Source organism: Leuresthes tenuis, unplaced genomic scaffold (genome assembly GCF_036924035.1).
Source record: "Leuresthes tenuis unplaced genomic scaffold, fLeuTen1.0.hap1 SCAF_17, whole genome shotgun sequence".
Taxonomy (NCBI): Eukaryota; Metazoa; Chordata; class Actinopteri; order Atheriniformes; family Atherinopsidae; genus Leuresthes; species Leuresthes tenuis.
In genome coordinates, this window is record NW_027325371.1 from 21,713,474 (window position 1) to 21,734,569 (window position 21,096).

At 40.2% G+C, this 21,096-nt stretch overlaps 1 protein-coding gene across 1 annotated transcript; it reads right to left on the reverse strand.

The window, feature by feature from the left end:
• Positions 1-455: 455 nt before the first annotated feature.
• On the reverse strand, positions 456-19,513 carry gng13b (guanine nucleotide binding protein (G protein), gamma 13b). Its single transcript, XM_072369379.1, has 3 exons — positions 19,135-19,513; positions 5,647-5,772; positions 456-3,000 (listed from the first exon to the last, which is right to left on the reverse strand). The coding sequence occupies exons 2-3, from the start codon at positions 5,742-5,744 to the stop codon at positions 2,895-2,897; spliced, it is 204 nt and encodes a 67-aa protein (XP_072225480.1). The 5' UTR covers positions 5,745-5,772; positions 19,135-19,513; the 3' UTR covers positions 456-2,894.
• Positions 19,514-21,096: the final 1,583 nt, after the last annotated feature.

Sequence of the window (21,096 nt, forward strand, 5' to 3'; positions counted from 1 at the left end):
GATGTAAATTTCCAAGGACGCGCACAACCGATGTTCAAAGCACAAGGTTTGCAAGAAAGTCATCAGAAACATAATTAAAAGCAAGCATATTCCCAGCCTTAGGTGCAGCTGAAATCCCAGTAAATTAAATCTCTTAGTTGGACGATCAGACCAACTAATGTAGAAGGAGGTCGAGTTACTCCTGGATGAATGTGTTCAGCTGGACTGAAACGGACCCGTGCGTACTCCACAGTTTGACCAGGAAGTAACAAAGGGAACGATACGTAGAAGAAGAAACCTTTAGCAACAGAGAATAACTAAACGGGATTGCATGCACCTTTTCTGGAAAAAAGTGAAGCGCACAGCACAAACATACAGAGCTGTAAGACTGTCCAGTTCATCACTGAAGATGGTATCAGTTTGCTGCCAATTCAAATCTTTGTCTGTTGTTTTTGTCCGTGACCTAATGGTTCACTTGGAAAAGCCCAGTGTACCAAAGTGAAAGGAGGCATTTTGCTATCTTTTGTAATGCATACTTGGATCAATAAAGCTTTTTCCTTCTTATACTTTTATATTGGGACGAGGACAGCTGTCCATTTAAAGGGGTTCGTCCAGCTGCAAATGTAGCTCGACTCAGTTGTGTGTGTAAATGTGAGTGTCTGCCGGCCCTCGGCCTTACCTTTAAAGAGCCAATCAGCAACTTAGTTCACCAGTTTGACACAGCGACTCGCTGATTGTGTGCGTGTGAGAATTTAAGAAAGGTTTCAACTTCTCTCTGAAGACTGTCCATAATTCAGTTATTTCTAATTTCTCTTGTGTACAACCAAGCTGAGTGCCATGAAGCACAGTTGGACAGTCGGACCTTATGTCATGGATTATTCCAATAGGGCATATGATCTGCTTTCAAAAAAATGTCATAGTTCATGTCATTAAATGAATTGCAGTGCCCTCCAAACCTTACCATTCCACTAAAAGTATGCTATACTGAAGCATAAATGGTTGTTAAAAAAATAAAAATAGGACAATGGATAGGACTAATTGGATATAACACACACCATGGAGGTGTAAATTATTTCGGAAGTGGACGACAGCATAGTGGGCACAGATTTGGGGCGAGTAGACCCCCCCCCCCTCCAAAACAAGCATCAAAGGGGTGAAATTAGAAGTCATCAATTATAAACAGAACTCTTAGAATGAATTTAGAGACAAAGCCAGATGCAGAGATTTGCCAGTTGGGCCTGTAGGCTCAAGTCAAAGTGATACACATTCTATTCAGGAGCAATATGAAAATCTAATAATGTGATTTCAGATTGTGAATCAGATTGTAATTCTCAATGATCTTTTGGACAGATCCCACACCACTACATCACCGTGTGCCATTATCCAGATTAGATTCTTTTCTCCCTCTATGAAGGGAGGCTTTCACTGAACAGCTACCAACACTTGATACAAATTCTAATTACACCTTCGGATTGCAGTGTCAAAAGCTACTTTTGATTTTGATTTTTTCCTGTGTGACAAGTTAATGATTTGTTTGCACCATAAGACCCTGTAAAGACTTGCAATTGCTAATATTGTAGGACAGAAGGACTATTAGGGGCTGCAGAGTTGACGTTATACAACTTTGCCCATACTAATGCCTTTAATATGAACAATGGCCTCTTTTTACATGGATTGGGGTGTTGGGAAAGAAAAAATCCTTCTATTTTAATATTTTCCAAGCTACGTTTTTATGACACCTACTTTTGTTTATGTGGGTGTCAACAGTGATTACACATTGCTGCCAAAAACATGAGTCGCTACTGTGCCAGAATGCGTCGAGCACTCGGGGCTGCGGCCGCTACGCTTACATGCATTACGCTACGGCTCCTTCTTAGACACACTTTTAGTAACCTCATGCACAATCTTGTATAGATTTGATAACTACAGGATATCAAATTAGCTCAGTACACTGCATCCAAAAAGGCATCCGAGATGCATTAAAATGTTACTGTTCAAACCATCTTTGATTATAAGCGTTGGCTTATGGATAACGGTTAGCTAAACTGTTGCGATCAACTTCTTCTCCTCTTATTCTTGGCTTCTCTAAGCCACATATATAGTGGCAAATATGTGTACAAAGACAGGAGGCTAGTATCCACTGTAAATGGAGCCAATAAATAGGTTACAAGGTTTTCTTACTTTAGCCACATGCATTATATGTATTATATTACAACATAAAGCAAGTTTGTTAATTGAGGGCTTCATGAAACACTAAACAATAACCTTTAAGCTTGCATACAATGATCTGTATTTACACTCAAATCCTTGTAGCCTCTTATGGACAGTTTAGTTTTAATAAAAGGCTAATTATTTATTTTTTGTTAGCCACAGACTTACGGAATCAATTAGCTTTGAGTTAAAAATAACAAAAACTGATCATATTTTTATGATTGTGATCATCTTATTACCTCAACATGGCACAAATTTCCCCCAGCACACATACAGTAAGTCTGGCAGTGAGAATGTGACTCTACAATATATCAAACTTCATTAACTCATAAAAATTGGAGGACAAAACCTGCCTGGGAGCTGCGTAAATAACTCATCACTTATTCTTATAAAGACACTGATCATAACGTCATATCGTGGTGTGGACTAAAATTGGAATAAACTTGCAGTGAACATGTGACAGCCAGAGGAAATCTCAAGAGTTGGAGTGATCAAGTGTGTGAGTGTGTGTTGGTCAGTGTGTATTTCTGTGCTCCTGTGGCTGGGTGAGGTTGGGGATATCAGCTGTGGTACATTCACGGTGAAAGGTTAATAGAGTTGCTGTCCTGCCAGTGCCCTAATAGGCTGGGGAGGGTCAGCTTCTGGGCTAATCTGAAGGGTATGTGTTGACGTTGATGGTCACGGGAAGAGGATTTTTTTTCCAACTAGAGGACAATGCATTTTCCTTTTTCCACCCACGGGTTGTTCTTCATCAGCTCCGGGTTCAGGAAGGGATCTTCTGGAACACCGTCCTCTATCCACTTCACCAAACTTTATTGAGACAGAGGGAAAGAGAGAGAGAGAGAGAGAGAGAGAGATGAGTTGTTTTTTTTTTTCAAATTTTAGAAGAAATTTTGTACTACCATTGTCTATCTACTCTTCTATTTTTCATATAGTGAAAGGAAATGAGTAAGACATAGAACTACCAAAAAGAGATTATTACATTTAACATTATCTAGCCATTATCATTATATAGCCTTTTAATTCAACCATTTAAGCATTGATTTACTTCTTACTTAGTTATGAACCAAGATGGACATTTCACTTGAAACTATTGTTAGTAGTGGTAGCATAACGTTTAAAGACATAACAAAGGTTATTCCATCAAAATATCAAGTATCATATTTGAGTATCTCTAAAAGTGCTTTTGTGTGTTAAAAAGAAATAAATATATTGTTGTTCCTCTACATGTTAAACATTTATAGTCTATAAAAAGCAGCGTTAATGGCTTCAGTAAACCCAGACATTTTTCTTTCTACATTTTTAATTGGTTTGGGACTTTGTTCAATCCTTGACATGAAATGGAATGTGAGGTGGAATTGCTGTTATTCTCTTGTGTGTTTCTTTTTTTTTTTCTATGTAAAGATGATGCTCTTAAAGTTAAATTGTTTTTATGTGAAACTGGTTTGTACTACCATCTTAATAGGAGTTGCTTTGAAGAGGAGCTCTTGTAGCTAAATGGGACCATCCACCGTTCCGTGTATTTTCTACATTCACTACATCCTACACCGTTGACATGGCCATCACAGAGAGAAACTGGAAACAACCATCCACACTTACATTCAATGGTCAATAAGGAATCGGTCAGTTAATATCACACTGTTGTGCGTTATGGGTGACTGCTCTTTTTAATTTGTGCATGGCAAATATTTCTTAAAAATGTGTTGTTAGCATTAGCTAAAACCAGTCACCGTAAGCTGCTGGTCATTTAAAACAGTAGTAAACTCATGAGGGTGCTGAGGTTAGCAACAGTATATTTTAATTGAGTAAGAAATTTAAAAAGTCCTTTAAAAACATTATTTACTCTCAAAGATCACATAATACTCTTTAAAATCTTTAGTTATTCCTGGAATTCTTTAACTGTCCATGTGTTCCTCTGTCTCTGAGTGTTCATGTCTATGTAAAGTGTTCCAATTGTACTTTTGAGTTGTTGTGCTTCTGTTCGAAGTATAGGTTTTTCTGTTGGTTAGTTAGTACAGCTGCCTACACCGCCAGCGGAACAGCTCGTGTAGCCTCAACCCAAAGAAACTCAGCATATTCTAAAGCTTACAAGTCAATAACTGAGTTTCCATTCACCGACTCTGCAATTCTGAATCGATCTTTTGAAAAGCCGCAAAAAAAGAAATAAGAATCAGACACATTTCCATTAAGTCGTGTGAAGTGAATAAACTAGACTATGTGGCGCCGCTAGAGGTTGCTAATAGCTGTGATTTTACTAGAAGAAGCAGTTGTCCAAACTGGAAAAAAAAAAAAAAAACAACGCTGGACATCAACAAGAGGAACATGAAAGAGCTCTTCTTCAGGAATTAGTTTCATCTCTTGTAATATTTGGGATATCATAACATAAACACCTGGTGAGAATACATACAGTAAATCTTCAAATTAAGCTTTGATCTCGACTACATAACACATTATTTTTTCAGGTGCTCATAGCACAAAGATGGTTTTTTTCAATCTCTGAGCTTTCTATCATGGATTTGTAAATGGCTCTAAATTAACAACCGCCAAATGCGGGTGAAAATTCACTTTGGCGTGTATTAAAAAAAACTCATTAGCCGGCTTGGCCGGTGATAAATGGGTAACTTTACCATCTATTTTGCGGGACACGTGAGCACGGTTTCTTAGAGAATGCATCCGTCAAGGCTGCTGTACTAGGCTAGTGGGCATGGGTCACTCTTGGGTTGTAAAAACAATAGACACCGGTACAAATACAAATACAAACAAGATGTGGTGATGGTTCGGACAGCCGACCGTGAAGAGAAAGGATATGCCTACCAAAGAGGTAGGGGAGGAGGAGGATACTGGACCTCGCGAAACAAAAAAAGGAAATTTAACTGTAAATGGCTAACTGGTCGTGAGTGGCTCGTATATGATCACGAAAACAATGTATGTTCCGTCAGGACTGCCGAATGTATGCTAAAGAAAAACAAAACTAATCATTTCGTGGTAGGAACTAATCATTTCTAGCTAAAAATAAAATATTTTTATGTACAGAAAATTGGTCAAATTAGACCCTTAATAGTATGTAACTGAAATGTTAGGATAATTTTTGTATGTACTGAAGTTTCATTTTATTGTAATTATTTTAATTGGATACAACTTCACTGTAAGATTAATTTAAAGCTTTACTTCATAAAATGATCAAATTAATTCCGTGGCTCACATAATTTGTCTTTTTTGCACGGGGAAAAATGTGGCTAGTGGAAATTCTGATTGAATGGTAACACCAGAAACTTACCAGCCACATTGGCTGGAGATCAAAAAAGTTCATTTAGAGCCCTGATCTGCACTAATAATACCCTGGTCTTCCCTTGGCAGCACTCTATACATTGTATCTCTAACACCTGAGCCACAGCTGCCCTCGCTTTCATACCATTGATCTTGAAAACTGTGCGGAGCAGCAGGGGTGTAACTCACTCTGTTACTGTTTTGGAGGATTTCTCTCGTTTGAAGGCCAGCTGGTATTTGAGGCTCTCCACCTCCTTCTTCATCTGGGGCAGGTCCATCTCATCCATGGCTGCAGCTTGATGTGGGGGCTTTTACCTGTGTACACAGGGAGGAGGCTAGAGTTATATTTATACAGCGCGCTGTTAAATAGAAGGCAAACACACTCCATACATCAGTGGCCTGCAGCAAGATCCCAACAATCGAATTTATCACTGCTGTTTAACAATTCCACCTACAGGAGGGCTAAAAAGAGCTTGTTAAATTCATATTGCACAACCAAGAGCTGCCAGAACTGGCAAGCCCTCTTAACTCCACAAATGCATGCATTTGGCTTCTTTTCTTTTGTTTCCGCTACAACAGCTTTAATGAATACTAAATTAATTACAAATGCAACCAACATTGTGCAAATTTTCAAATTCTTGTTCACCACCACCTGTATTACACCACCTGATCACTTCATACCAAGATGGGTTAGAGTGGAGCTGGTATTCAGTAACTTTAGAGAAAGAAATGATAAAAGGTTCTATTTTAATTAGAACCAAAGAGAAGAACCCAAAAGAAGAAAAAGGGCAGCACATATGTGTGTTATGTCCCAGTTCAAGGTTCACTCTTTGAGTGTTTGGACCAATGTGAAGCACAAAACGCTAGAGAGGCAGCTTGGGATCCAAAGGTAGTTGGTTCCCTTCCATGATCCACAGGAAAAATGTGGAATGGGCAGTGAGTAATCAGTACTGTTCTGCTCCTTTGCAGGCGAGGTGCCCTTAAGCAAGGCACCCCACATTCCCAATTGCACCTGCAGACTGCTCGGAGTTCTGGGAGAGGGTTCACTTTCTCCGTGTGTTTGATGTTCACACCTTCAGATGGGTTAAACGAAGATTTGTGTAATGACATGCTGACAAAGATGCATCTCATTGTACTGCTGAGGCTTCTAGAGGATAAAATGTTCAGTGTACTCATTTCTTTCAGCATAAACAACAAAAAGGTCGTTGAATGAGAACCATTTACATCCCGCAGTTTCCTGAAACAAAATAAACGTAAAGGCGTAAAAATAGTTCTAAAAACAGCAGCTAATCTGAAAATTAGTGTGTGTTTTGGATAAACTTTGGAGAAGCCAATCCAATAGAACTCTTACAGAACATCAGACAAAAAAAAGAGACCTGAACATTGTTAGAAAGAACTAATGGCTCTCCATGCCCTTATATTTGGTGTCTCTTTTGTGCTACCATGAGTCACAACTGGCATTCTTTTTCTCTTTATTTCATGTTTTTTTTCCGTTGCTATCGCTCACCACAGAAGGATTTGCTGTGTATTGAAACATATCTCACAAGAGATACAACTCACCACCGAGGCATCCTAAGGAGGCAGAGAGGAATCCTGGACCCTGAATGCTTTCTGCAATTCCACAGAGAGCAATCACTGAGATACAGGTGGAGATACCACAGTACCCTACTTTAACCTTCCGAGGTCTGTGATCACGCCGGCGTGATCAAATCGCATGACGTTATTACGGCGCCGTAGAAAACATACTACAAAGCTTACCCATGCCATACATGGCATTTTCTTGCGGTATATAAAGGCAAAATCAAAGGTATTCAAAAACTACCAAAATGGGCTCAGACCCCAGAGGGTTAATGGCAATGGTTACGTTCACATCTCTGGATATCTTTATTGTGTTTATAAAATGGAAACTTCTAAAGTTTGTTGTTTGTCGAGTTTAATTCAATTTGAGCTTCACGTGTAACTTGACGGGCTGCATCCATTCCATTCAAGGTGTAACAATGAGCCAATGACGACTTCTCTCCACGTTGCACATTAATTTTCTTGTATTTCTCCATAATAACAATAATAATAATAATAATAACAGGATATACCTCCATCTTTCTGGTGGTCAGACTGAATAAGGTTGACCCGGAGCCGCTTGAATGACATATTTGTTTTTACTCAGTGCTTTTTCTTTTATTACTAATTAATTATGTTTATTATTAATTTAAAAGTAGGGCCGGGATTCTAACACGTTAATTAAGATTAATTAATTACACAAAAATTAACATGTTAAAAAATTTTACGCATTTTAATTGCACCGCGGACCGTTTCTCACTGGATGAGTTTCAGACATACCGATTATACTGGAGCACCAACTAACGTTCATGACTTCAGACAACAACAAACCACAGTGAACAATAGTCAAACATGAACGAAGAAACTGTTAAGACCGCTTTGGTTGGCCCTGTGGATGGGAAATGTTGTTTTAAAAAAACAGACGGATAGGGTGGTCGGTAGCTTAGCAGTGGGTTGTGCATAGAGGCTACCGTCTTTGCTGCTGTCGGCCCTGGTTCGAATCCCGCATTGGACGGCCTTTTATTGCGTGTCTCTTTTTATCTGTCCTGTTCATTAAAAAGGCATAAAAAATTTTTTTTTTTTAAAACGGACGGATGGATGGAGGCATCGATAAGAGCACGGTTGGTTAGGTACCACTTTGAAAAAATAAAAAATAAAGTTTTGTTGCTTCAGCTTATGTATTCAGTCATTATTCAAAGGTATGCTAAAATCCATGTGAAAATATTCTCAGTTCAAATATTTGTTTGCGATTAAAATGCGATTAATTTCGATTAATTACAAAGCCTCTAATTAATTAGATAAATTTTTTTAATAGAGTCCCGGCCCTATTTAAAAGGTTTTTATATCTTTCAAATTGCTATAGGGCTGTTCATCATGTCAACTGAAATTATGAGATTATCACTGCAGCCTTCAAATTCAGCACAACCTTGCGTGAAAGGGAGAATAAGACTGAGGTCAAAGTCATTGCTACTGCTGCTTGCTAAAATTTGTTATCTTTAGTTATTTTAGGGTTGGACAACTGGATGAAGATATTAGCTATTAGCAATTGATCCATAACCTGTTGTTTTTTCCTTTTTTGTCCGTTTTTGTCATTTTGTTTCACTCATTTAACCATTCTGTACAGCTATCTATCTGCTTAATTCAGACAGCAGAAAAATAAAATGTGAATCTTCTTTGAACTTAAAAATAGAATATATATTTCCGATTTCCATAACCTGCTGAGGCCAATAGGGACGGAGTGAAGATCTTTGAAATACATTCTGGACATGGCCTAGTTTTCAACTGTATCTCACTGATGCTAGAATCATGAAGGACTTTATCAGATCAGGTTCACAAACAATCAGCATCACGACGTGGATCTCTATTAAAGGACACTAAGGTCAGGAAATCCAAACAAGCTTATCTCTCCATGGCAATGGGGCCTTCGTCCTCCCCCGCTGCATCATTTTTTGTTTTCTGTTCTCGTTTCTGTCTCTCCCTCCCCTCCCACATTCGGTGTCCACTGTACTCGCTTAGTAGTACTGTTCCCCTCTTGTGTGTGTGCTTGTGTGCCCTTATATGCATGCATGTCTATGTGAGTCACTCGAGGATTCGGATGAACCGAGTACTGGTTCAGTCTGCGCTCAGAATTGATCTTGTTGAGGCACTTCAGTACAGAAATAATAAAGATATTTTCAAGGAGCATTATGCTTGATATTATGCAATTGTCCTTTATAACAATTTGTTCAGTGAGGGGGCAGTCTGAGGCAGGAAATAGCTCTGAATTTAGCTACTACTTTACAGCATGCTCAGGAGACTGATGCATTTTATTATCTAATCATAGTTAATTACAAACAGTACAGTAGATATCTAAATTTCTCTCTAACACTTTAATGGTCTTCACATCACAGCTACATGCTACATAAAACACCCAGAACCTGTCATAAGAGAGATAATTATCCAGGTCTGGAATACGACTCTGTTGAAGATATAATTGATATTTAAATGTTAGCTGTAGGTTCATTTTAAAGCTGGGGTAAAAATCTAGAAATTTTTCTTCCCACAAAAGTGCTAGACTTTGTAAATCAATCCCCTGTCCTACCGCTCTCCTTCCTTTCTCTCTCTGAGCTCCTCCCACGGACAACCTCGGGCATATGCATACACTAAAAATAGAACGGCACCAGTGGGACTCAAACCCACCCTGTGAGTGGGAGTCAAATGCTCAACTCATTCAACAACCACATCCTACTTATTCCAACTTGTTGCTCTTTGATCCAAACTGAAAAAAGTTCCCGAAAAGACCTTTAAAATCATTTCCATTATTCCGACTACAACTGAACAAGTTTTATGTGAATAGTATCTTTAAATAAACACTTTTCAAACTCTAATTACTTAATTCAGCCATTGCAAGGTGTTAAAGCACGGTTCAGCTTTTAGGAGCTACGGCTGTTAATGTAAATGCAGTAACATCTTGTTTACTCACGGCTACATGAGATGTGCGAGTAAGAAACCTCAAGCAATATACCTTACTTGATGTTCTGTATGGTAGGGCTGTCACTTTTTCTTTAAAGTTGGGATATCTATTTGAAACTTGGAACATCAGTAACCTGTTTAAATTCAAAATTGCTTAAGATCAAAGGCTGTACAGATGGATGAATCATACCACTAGAAGTAGTTTGCTTTGTAATCCAGTGGTGAGCACTCTAGTATAAACTCTAGTATAAGCATTGAAAGCTGAAGAAACTGTCGATTCTAAGAGGACAATCATGACACCAAATAATCTGAGAAGCGTTTTTATTAAGGATTTTACATCGAAATGGGAGTGTAAAGAACAAAGACCGTCAACTTTGCAGGAATCAGCTTCATTACTAAACAATGACAGTAAATCTTACGTGCTAGTTTGTCACAGTGAGGCATTGGAGGCAATCCAAGTCAACATCAAGTGTTCAGTATTGTAACGTTATTCCAAAAAGGCTGTTTCTTTTTATGTATTTGGCGGACACTTTTATCCCAGGTAGTGTAAGGGGGTTTTGCCTAAGGAACCCTACTGGATGTAGTACTCTGGTCACCCAATGGCACCAAAAATGGCATCAATGACAAGGTAGCGAGATTTATACAACAGTTCAATACCTTTAAGGGATTTGTTTAAACTGGATTTTTGGAAAAAGAGGCATCCTTAATGTATGGTAAATAATACTGAGACATGCGTAACCTAAATGCTACAGTGACCTTTTTATGCAAGCTCTCCAACACGAGCTAAGAAAGAGCAGTCTAGTTTTCTTTAATGTAATTTCAATTACAATATGCCGAAAAGTAATTCTAGCCTTTTTACCCAATGACACCAAAATCCGACCATCTATCCCAGCTTTAAAAGCTCTTAAAATGACCAAGTGCTCATCTTTCTAGTCCCTGCCAAGGGCACATTAAAAGGGACTACATTAATACTTCTAAAAAATAAGTCAGAGGCTATTTTATTGCAAGCAAGAGGTCAGGTTAGTGACACAGTAAGCAGGAAATGAACAAATGGGCCTGCAGTGGGCAATGAGAAGGGGACTACTCATATGACTAAGAACCCTTGGCTGGCAACTAGCATTCCAAGGCTACCAACTCATTGGATGGAACTGAAAAGTTAGCTGATATTTGCTTATCTGTGGTAAGAGCACCTGTTCAAATATTTTGAGCATTGCTCCAATTCCCCCTCTGCTGCCATTTGAGCTTTAAGAAAACTGAAATACATGACACAACACATGCGTCATATAAAACTTTTCAGACTAATTGTGTCTGGCTTTAGCTATAAATCAAACTATTTTTTACACACCAGACCATAAGTATGTAAACAGCTTTAACCTATGACAGGCAATCAATGATCTTCCCATCTCAAAATAGATATTTGGGACACCAAAAAAAATAATTTTTGTCTAAAAGCCTTTGGACGTACATTGATTTCAGCTACATAAACGCTTTTTATACAAACACTGTGGTCCCATGTTACTACTTTTACAAAAGTCGTGGCTCAGAAAAAGACTGGACTGAGATTGGTTTATGCATGAAGCAGGCAGAGTCATTAAGAATTAGTGATTTTGTTGTGTGTGTCCTTTTGTGAGTGTGATCAAAACACCAGGTGCAATGCGTGCATGTGTCTCACCAGTTCAAGGCAGACAGAGCGGTAGAGTGATGGCCACTTCCTGCCTAATATCAGGTTTCAGCAGCATCCTCCAGAGAGGACTGTGAGATTGGATGCTTTCCTCCATCTGACCCCATCACTCTTTGTCTCCTTCACATTTTCACTCTCTTCCTCTTTCACATCAACTTGTCTGCTGTATCCATCTATTTGTAAGCATCCGTATTTGCAATGAGTTATGCAAGCCAAATTACTTGGCTATTTTGACAGAAATGAATTATCCTATAAGTTGATCATTTGGAGTTTTGGCCTTGGTCTTTCAATTTGTCACAAAAACATCCATCAAGTGTATATTTAAGGCCTAGCAAAGTCCTCAGTTTAAAGGAAATGAGCTTGAAATCGTGTTTTCAACCACTGATGAGGCTGACATTAAGTTTTGCCACCATCAGCGGTAATCAGTGTCAATCTGCCAAATGTGACACTGGCTACTGGCCAGAGACAAGAGGCCTTTATTACGCCATTCCTGTCTGAAATCATGACACAGCTTGACTTTCAACTCGCCAACTTTCCAGTTGATATGCTAAACTGACCAGCAAACACTTATGGGTCAACATTAGCAGTTATTTTGGAGAGCTGTTTCTGGCGGCCTGATTAATTCAAGCCCAATATTTGCTCTGTTTTTTATCTCCCAACTACTGAAGGAAAAATGTGTCTCATAAGCTGCTAAATGCCCTGCCAGCCAGTCACTGACTGCATCTGTCTTCTGTTAGCGTACATTCGGTATGCAAAGCTTTTAAATGGCATCTGCTCCCTGGAGCAGGAAGCAAGACTAAAGCTGTGTTTCGACTGCAGGACTTTTCTCCAGGGAATGGACACCTTTGGAGGTACTCTGTGTCTTCCCCCTCAGGGGTAAGAGTTTAAAGAAAGAACAGGGGAAATATTTTAACCCCCAGATCCCCCTACTTGGGGGATATGACTTTCTGAAAGAGCAGGTACTTTGGTTGCTAATAGCACTCAACAATTCTTTCTGGTTGAGTACTCACAGACGATCTCTGAAATAGCTCATAAAATCTGTTTGTGGTCAGGCCACAGAGGAAATGCATCAACCAAGTGTGTGAAAGAACCTTTAGTTTCTTGAAAAGAGCTCTAGCACAATTTTTCAGGACTTGATTAAGATTCTGCAACTGCTCTGTGGCAGTTCTATGTTAAATCGTTTTGATGCTAACCCTCTTATAAACCTGTAAAAATCTGAAGTGTGAGCTACTCTTGGTTATGTTGGTCTTGTTTTTGGTCCTTTAACTTTGCTCTGCTGTGAAAAAAAAGCTAGAGATCAAAGTAGATAAGTAGATAGATAAGTAGATGGACTGAAACAAAGTGTTAAAATAATGAAGATTATCCACTGCAGCAGCTGTCTGTCCTCTCACCCGTGTTTTTCAGTACACTTTATCATTTCGCTTCAGGGGTCGGCCGCAAAGAAGGGGAGGACGGTTCACACACAAATCATGCTCAAGTCTGATGCCAGGGAATGTGAGATGACCGAAAAGATATCCAGGCAGTAGCTACTTTTTCAGCAGCAGACTTGGATGTAGGATGTCTGTGTCAAGCTGTCAGAGGAATTCCCTCGCATTACTTTTACCACCGATGTGGAGGAGACAAGCAGATGCTAAGAGGATGTGGGTTCCTAATATCCTCGAGGCAGGACAAGCGTTTGGAGAGTTTAGGCTCATTCAGGAGCTACACCTGTACAATGATCAATCTGAGGTCTACTTCAAGCTACTAACCCATCAGTTGTTTACCTTTTTTCATGGTTCTCACTCCCTCTACTTCTCAAATTACTCGCTGAATACCAGTCTGTGTAAATATAATTATATCTATATTCTGAACCTGCCCTAGGCCCAACACAATGTAAATAATGGAAAAAACTCTTTACGACCACATGGTTTACTGTCACCAAACACTGTGAGGTTTGAATAAAAAAGATTAGTTGAAGCAGCTCTCCCCTCTGCTGCATTCTCGCTTTCTTCCTTTCACTGCTCTGTGATATCTGTTTTTCTGTCTCCTGCTGTCTTCCACAGATGCCTCCTCACAAAGTGCTCCCTGTCCATTTACACACATTTGAAAACAGTTAATCCATTACTCAACACATTAGAAGTCCCTCTCCCTTTCTCTCTGCTGTCCTGCCAGTAGCTTGTAATGATGGTTGTTCCTGATTAAAACCATCCGCATTCAGTCTAAACCACAGTTCATGTTTAAAGCTGCTTGTTAAATGTATCAAACACAGAGCATTTTATTGTGATCCCTTGATAAATTGCCGATCTACTTGTCTTAAAGGCCCTCGTCTGCTCATTGCCACAAGTAACCTGGCTTCTTCAAAGGTTCTCTCGCTGTACTAAAACATGTCGGAAGTCTTGTGCCCTCTGTTATTCACTCATCTGCTGTTAAGAGACAGCTTTACATCATGCTCACAACTGATGTATATGTGTGCTGCCTATTGTCAGCTCGAGAACTTCCACATTAACCTGAAGATTTTTGCTGAGACAATGGAAATACATCAGCAGTCCTAACTGTAAGAGGGTAACAGAATACCAATGCTATCCAACAGCAAAACTCCAGTGAACCATTCAGAACACATTCTTTAAGCATCCCGAACTGCAAACAACTGCTTGCCACTGCAGATTCACACTCAATTTGGACTAAAACTGAGTGGAAGGCAATCATGGATTCGTTTTTCTGGCATTACATGCGGTGCCATCCTGCAATTAAAAGGAAAGGGAACGTTGACCGTAACTGGGGGGTAGAGTTGGAGGGTATGTTTAAAAGAATAATATCCTTTTTTAATCTCCAAGTAAAAGCAGATAAGTGGTAGAAACAAGATGGAGGCATGGAGGATCAAGCACTTTATGTATTCAGCAGCAGATGTAGTTCTGCAGTACATCAAGCCAACAATTGGCCATGAGACACGTCTTGAGTGTGTGTCTGTCTTAGCTGTATTTCCAGTGCGTCACTTTCATAACAATATGGCCATGAGGAGTGAAGGAAATGAAGACCAACAGATAATTAAGACTCGAGAGACAACAGTTCTGTATGACATTACCAAAAAATACAAAGCACACACTTTTGCTTTCCCCAATACGTAATATATAACATACATATTACCAACCCCTTCTGCCCAGACGAGCTATGCCCTCTCCCACATGCTTAGATTGCACATCCTGGCCGGTAGTTGGAAGTCATCTTTGCAGTGTGAGCTATTTTGTTTGTCCAGATGCTGGTGACATGATGAGACGCAGCAAGGGGCCTATTGTTGCCACTGGTTTATGTTTATGTATTTAGCAGACGCTTTTATCCAAAGCGACTTACAAATGAAGATTTAACAAGCTATATAAAGCTAACAATAAACTACATAGAAGGAACCCACTAGTCTGACTATGTCAGAGGTGACAGAGTAGAGATAGGGTGCAGGCATAGAAAGAAGTGCAGAAAGATAAAGTGGGGAGATAGAGGGGGTAGGGAGGTACAAGGTAAGTGCTGGGATAGGAGGTGCTCTCTGAAAAGCTGGGTTTTCAAGAGCTTCTTGAAGATAGACAGGGATAACGCCCCTGTTCTGGTAGCGCTCGGTGGGTCATTCCATCGTGGAACGACACATGAACAGAGTTTGGATTGTCTTAGGCGTGGTGTAGGTGAGCTGCTAGACGACAATCCTAGGACCAACGGAGGGACCGAGTTGTGACATAAGCCTTTGCAAGAGCATTTAAGTAGATGGGAGCTGTTCCATTAAGCACTTTGTAGGCTAACATCAGTGACTTGAATTTGATGCGGGCAGGGTAGCCAGTGGAGTTCAATGAACAGAGGGGTGACGTGTTCTTTTAGGCTGATTGAAGACCAGACACGCCGCGTTCTGGATCATCTGCAGAGGTTTCACAGCACAGGTTTACACATCCGTTTCGTGTATGAGAGCCCTTGTACTATGAGAAGGAATTCAGCAATGACTATACTGTTGCTGATGTTTAGCAGCTATAATGCAGACATGACCTACATGGTAATAACTCATTTAATGGCAGTCCAGCCAATGAGTCTCAAAACACCAAGGTAAGCTTAAGATAATGCTACATTAAATTAATCGAATACTTTACCAAACTCTTTACGGTTTGTCCACACGGGACAATGACAGTTTATACCAAATTGAGTGACAGCATTGTGTGATGTATAGCTGCTCGACTGAGCTGCTGAATCACTGCCAAACCAAACTTCCAGTTAGTTTTTTTTACGTCTGAGCTGATCTTTTCTCAATTTGAACTAGACTGAAAACACTTTGTGCTCTATAACAGGTTGACTATAAAGGCAGAAGATAATCATTAAATAGGTAGTGCACTGCAGCCTACCTATTATTAGACTATATTTTAAAAGAACAAGGGTTATTATTAGGGATGCACCAATACTGTATCGGTACATATACCATGTGCATGTTCTCGTACTCAGTATTCATTAAGGTGTTCCGATACTACAGAACCGATACCAGTGTGACAGGAGCTTAATTTTCCTGCAGTGTGTTTGTGAAAGTTAAAATGTTAAAACAATATGTTGCACTAAGAGCAGTTTCATATTACTAAAATGCACAAAGTGCAGTTATATTTGGGTTGAATATCCATCCATCCATTTTCCATCCGAACCTGGAACCCTCTTGCTGTGAGGTGACGGTGCTAACCACCACACCACCGTGCAGCCCCTGGGTTGAATATGCCTAAAGAAAATAAAATGTGGTTAATTGTAAGGACTGTAATGGCCTTGGCACTCATATCGGTACTCGGTATCAGCAAGTGCTAAAAGGTAAGTACTTGTACTTGTACTCAGTTTAAAAAAAATGTGGTATCGGTGCATCCCTAGTTATTATCATCGTTTTTTCATGTTGATTCAGATTTTGGAGCAGCAGGACACTTTGTCCCTTTTGGTTAAGGTGCAGCTACACTGGTGACTGTACTGAATATGGAGTTTAAACTCTAAAGTGGGACATTTTAACATGAATGGAGGTCAGGTTTGCCTGATGATTATTTCAACTATGATAGAATATGAAAAAGACGTTAATTACATTTAGTATTTCTGACTTCTTCTAATCACACCAGATCTTCTTTTGCTTGGCGCGCTTTACCCCAAGATGTTAATAGCTCACTTTGGCTCATGAATGTGCTTTTCATTCCATGTATGACTCTGCATCAGAAAGACTGTTATGTATGTGTGAAGTGTTGTCTTTTTCCTTCTTTTTTTTTTTTTAAAGTCATGTTTGGGTGTGAAGGGTAAAGTGGGGTGGCGGTTTTGGGGGAGGGTATGTAGGTTTGGGTCACAAGCATCCAGAGGTTAACCTTTACCCTCTTCTCCTCTGCCATCTTCCCTGCCACACTTGCACCCCACATGTGTGTGCGTGGAGCAGTCAGCTGGGCGAGGTGAGCCGTCGCCAAGGCTTTACATGTTTAAGGGCTTTCTCTGATTTCTGAGACTGTGGTTCGAGGTTAAATCAAGAAACCAAGAGTGAAAAGAACTAAAACGCGAGTTTGAGTAAAGGTGGTGAGGACAAAAGCCGGAATATGCCACAGTGAGGGATAAATAACAGGCAGAGAGATGGATGATTGGAAACAGAGTGAGTGACTCCTCTTGCTTCTATAGCTACTGCATTGTAAATAGAGGCTAAAAATAGAAAGGAACAGGCAGAGCTACTCTGACCAGCTGAGAGTGGAGACCAAGAAAGTAAGAGGAGCTTCCTCTTCATTACACTGACAAGGAGATGTTGCTGAGGATTAAAACTATCAGATGCAGACAGATGATGTTTGAGCTTCTACAACAGCCGATCTGCTCAGCACTTCAATGAGCTCAGGGTGATTGGAATCAGTCCAACTAATATGACACCAGTGTGCCCCGTGCTGCACGGGGACACAAGAAATCGATGGAATCTGATCAATATGGAACTGGACTGGATGGAATTCATGTTTGTGTGTACGTCAGCGGGTGTGCGTACGTGAGATCCCCACAGGGGAAAATGCAGATGCAAAACATCCACAAAGACAACAGAGAGAGCAACAAAGAAAGAGAAAAACTACAGTAAGAAACAGAACAGCCACAATCGAGAGTGAAAACCAACCATAACGAGATGTAAAACAGTGACACGAAGACATCAGCCACGTCCCTCACAAAGCAGCTTTAAAAAGGCAAAAACAACCACCGTGACGCAAACATGAACAGATTCATGAAATGCCACAAAACAACCACAACACACGCTAAATAACTTCAAACAGAAGCTGAACAGATGCAAAAAGAGATACAAACGACTGCAAATGCAGGACATGAAACAGGCTCAATAACAAACAAAAACAACACAATGAGATACAGATTATCGACTCAAAGGGACTCAAAGCAACAACAATTAGAGGCAAAACAAACGCTGCGAGCTGCAAAATAACCATGAAACATCAAACACTCAAAGAAAAAACAACCAAATTAGACAGAAAACAACCTGAAAAAGACCCTGAAAAATGGCAAAAAGGTTTCAAAGTACGACGGAAAAAAAAAACACAACGTGATACAACTTATACCAAAGGGTCACAAAACAACAGCGTAAAAGAAGCTGAACAAACAAACAAATGAGAAGAACAAAGGATGATCCAAGTGTCTCCAAAAGATCCCGAAAAAACTACCACGAAGAGATGCAAGACAAATAACACGAGATGCGAAACAACCATGACACAAGACAAGGTCTCAGCCAAGATGCACCTGCAAAAGGACCACAAGAACACAAATCAGCCCCAAAGGAACACAAAACGACCTAAAAAGGAATACAAATGCAGAGTCAATAAAAAAAGCACACAGATACAAAGAGATAATACATACAACTGAGAGATAAATGCGGTTTGACAAACTACAACAGATCATTTATTCTTTATGGCTCGTTGTTTGCTGGACAGATGGGGGGCCTGCTCAGGTTAGAAATATCAACTATTCATTGATATTATAATATCTTAAGATACCTGTCCCCTTAAATATATAACACCAAATATGTTTTGATTTTTACATGTAAAAACAAGAAGAAAAAAAAAAAAGACCCTCTTTCAAATTTTGCCCAATTCTGCAAGCAGCATTTCTCCTCAAAGCAGGGTCAAATGAGTCCAGAGGAGGAGGAAGAGGAGGAAGAGCAGAGAATAAATGTAAGTTTTATGTAACATTCGTGGGTTCTATATGGCCTGCTACCAAGATGCCTGCGTGCTGGGGGGGCTGGAGGCGGACGCTTTGATCTGAGTAAGAAATCGTCCAGTTAGTGAAGTAGTTTCCACTTAAAATAAGCTGACCGACCTCTGTCAACAGTGTCAGTGACTGTTATATGTGGCGCCTGGGGAATTCAGTTTGAGCTCGAACTGAGCTCTGGTCTGTTTGATGTGAAATGACTTCTCAGGCTGCTGCAGAAAAGCCGGTTACAGTGAGAGCTGGTGCTGGCGAGAGAATACTGAAAATGTACCAGAGGCAGTCGCATCTCTTACCTCACTGATGCGCCGGTGGAGGCTGTTGCTCTTTCTTTGGGTGCAGTTAAAGACTGCTGGACCGGCAAGCGGATAGTCGATCGGATTTCCTCGCTAAAGAACTAATAACAGTAAACAATTGAGGTCTGTAGACTTAGTTTATGTCGGTGAGGCGGAACGCACTCTGGGAAAAAAAAAGAAAAAAGATGAAGGATAAAATCCGCAGTATCCGGAGTGACGAGTCTGATGCTGTCTGGAGTGTTGGGGAGAGCCTGTAGTTACCCGTCAGCCTGGAGTCTGCTTTCCTCTATAGCTTATGCTGAGTGAAAACGAGGCGGGGAGGAAGAAGTTAACGAAGTAGTGCGGCGCGCGCTCCGCTGTGCACTCCTCTCCCTGCTGGGATCCTCCTATATGAGCGGCCGTGCGCGCGCGCGTGTGTAAATGTGAAGGGGAGAAAAAAAAAGAGAGTGGGAGGGGGAGAGAGTGCGTGTTGTCCCAGAGGATGCGTTTGTAGAGCTGACCGGGCTGGAAGGGGTGGCGGTGGTGGAGCAGGTACAACCGTAAAGCAAAAAAAGACCTAAATCTGGCTGCGCGCGTGTGCGTGGACATCTTTTTTTGCCCCCAATGCCTGACTCCTGATTTCTGCCCTAATATGGACACTAATAGCTCCCTCCGTAAAAGGCAGAATTGGGTTTCCACTCAGAAGGGACACACATCAGAGTTGAGTTAAACTGCTGATTCATTCATAGTCGATATTCCTTTCCAGCTTATAGATGGAAACGATTGCCAGTTGCTGCGTCTAGCTGAGAACTTTATTGAATTTGTTTGAACAATTTCGATTTTTCTACATTTTTGTATGAATATGATATAATTAGGTTTAAAGTCCCCTGTCCTCCAAGAAGGGTTGCTATGCAGTCTTTAAAAAGAATGGAAAAGCAGATAATGGAAAAGTCCATTATTCTGTTATTTTCCAGGTCTGGGGAAAATAAAAAAAAGCCTTTGTGTTTCCAGACTAGTTTCCCTATTCTTTTTGTCTATCAGATAATAATCCAAATGTCTATAAATATAATATAAGATGAACAGAGCTTTTCACACAGATTATTTATACAAGATGGACATGTCCACTGTGATGTCACCTCTTGGTTTTTTAACCACTTTGAAGCCCTGACGTTACAGCCATGCGTTTATGTTTTCTTTCTTTTAATTCCATGTATAGATTTATTGAGGAGGTGCTGGAGGGACAACATTCTTTTGTTGGCTTTTCCTTTGCTTGCATTTGCATTGCAGATAGAAACAATAAAGTGACGTAACAGTCTACTCTAACCAACATTGCTGATTCTGTGACACCAGCTCGGTATGTGTAAGGACACAGCCACGCCGGGCTGAGCCTCCTCTGTTTGGCATATGTAAATTGGGAGGAGGAACAGTGGCAGGTTAACAACACATAAATATTCAGCCCTAGATTTGAAAACCTTTCAACAAAACAATTTCACGTTGCTTTTCAAAAATTAAACATGTTATGGGTCCGTGGAACTTCACATTGATTACTTTCTAGGTTTATATAGTGCACGATGACCTATATGTTTAATGAGGATTACAATGCAAACATGTCCTCATGAACAATTTATCAGTCCAACAGTGCACAGTGAAATCCATGATCTTCCGGGCAGGTGTTATCTAGAAGAAAAGAGCTTGATTCAGCTACAAGCTTCCTTGAAGAATGTACACTGCTCAGAAAAATAAAGGGAACACCTAAACAATACAGTGTAGCTCCAACTCCAACTCACACTTCTGTGAAATCAACCTGTCCAGTTAGGAAGCAACACTGATTGTGAATCAATTCCACCTGCTGTTGTGCAAAAGGAACAGACAACAGGTGGGAATGAGAGGCAATTAGCAAGACAACCCCTATACAGGAGTGGTTCAGCAGGTGGTGACCACAGACCATTTCTCTGTTCTCATCCTTTCTGGCTGATGTTATGG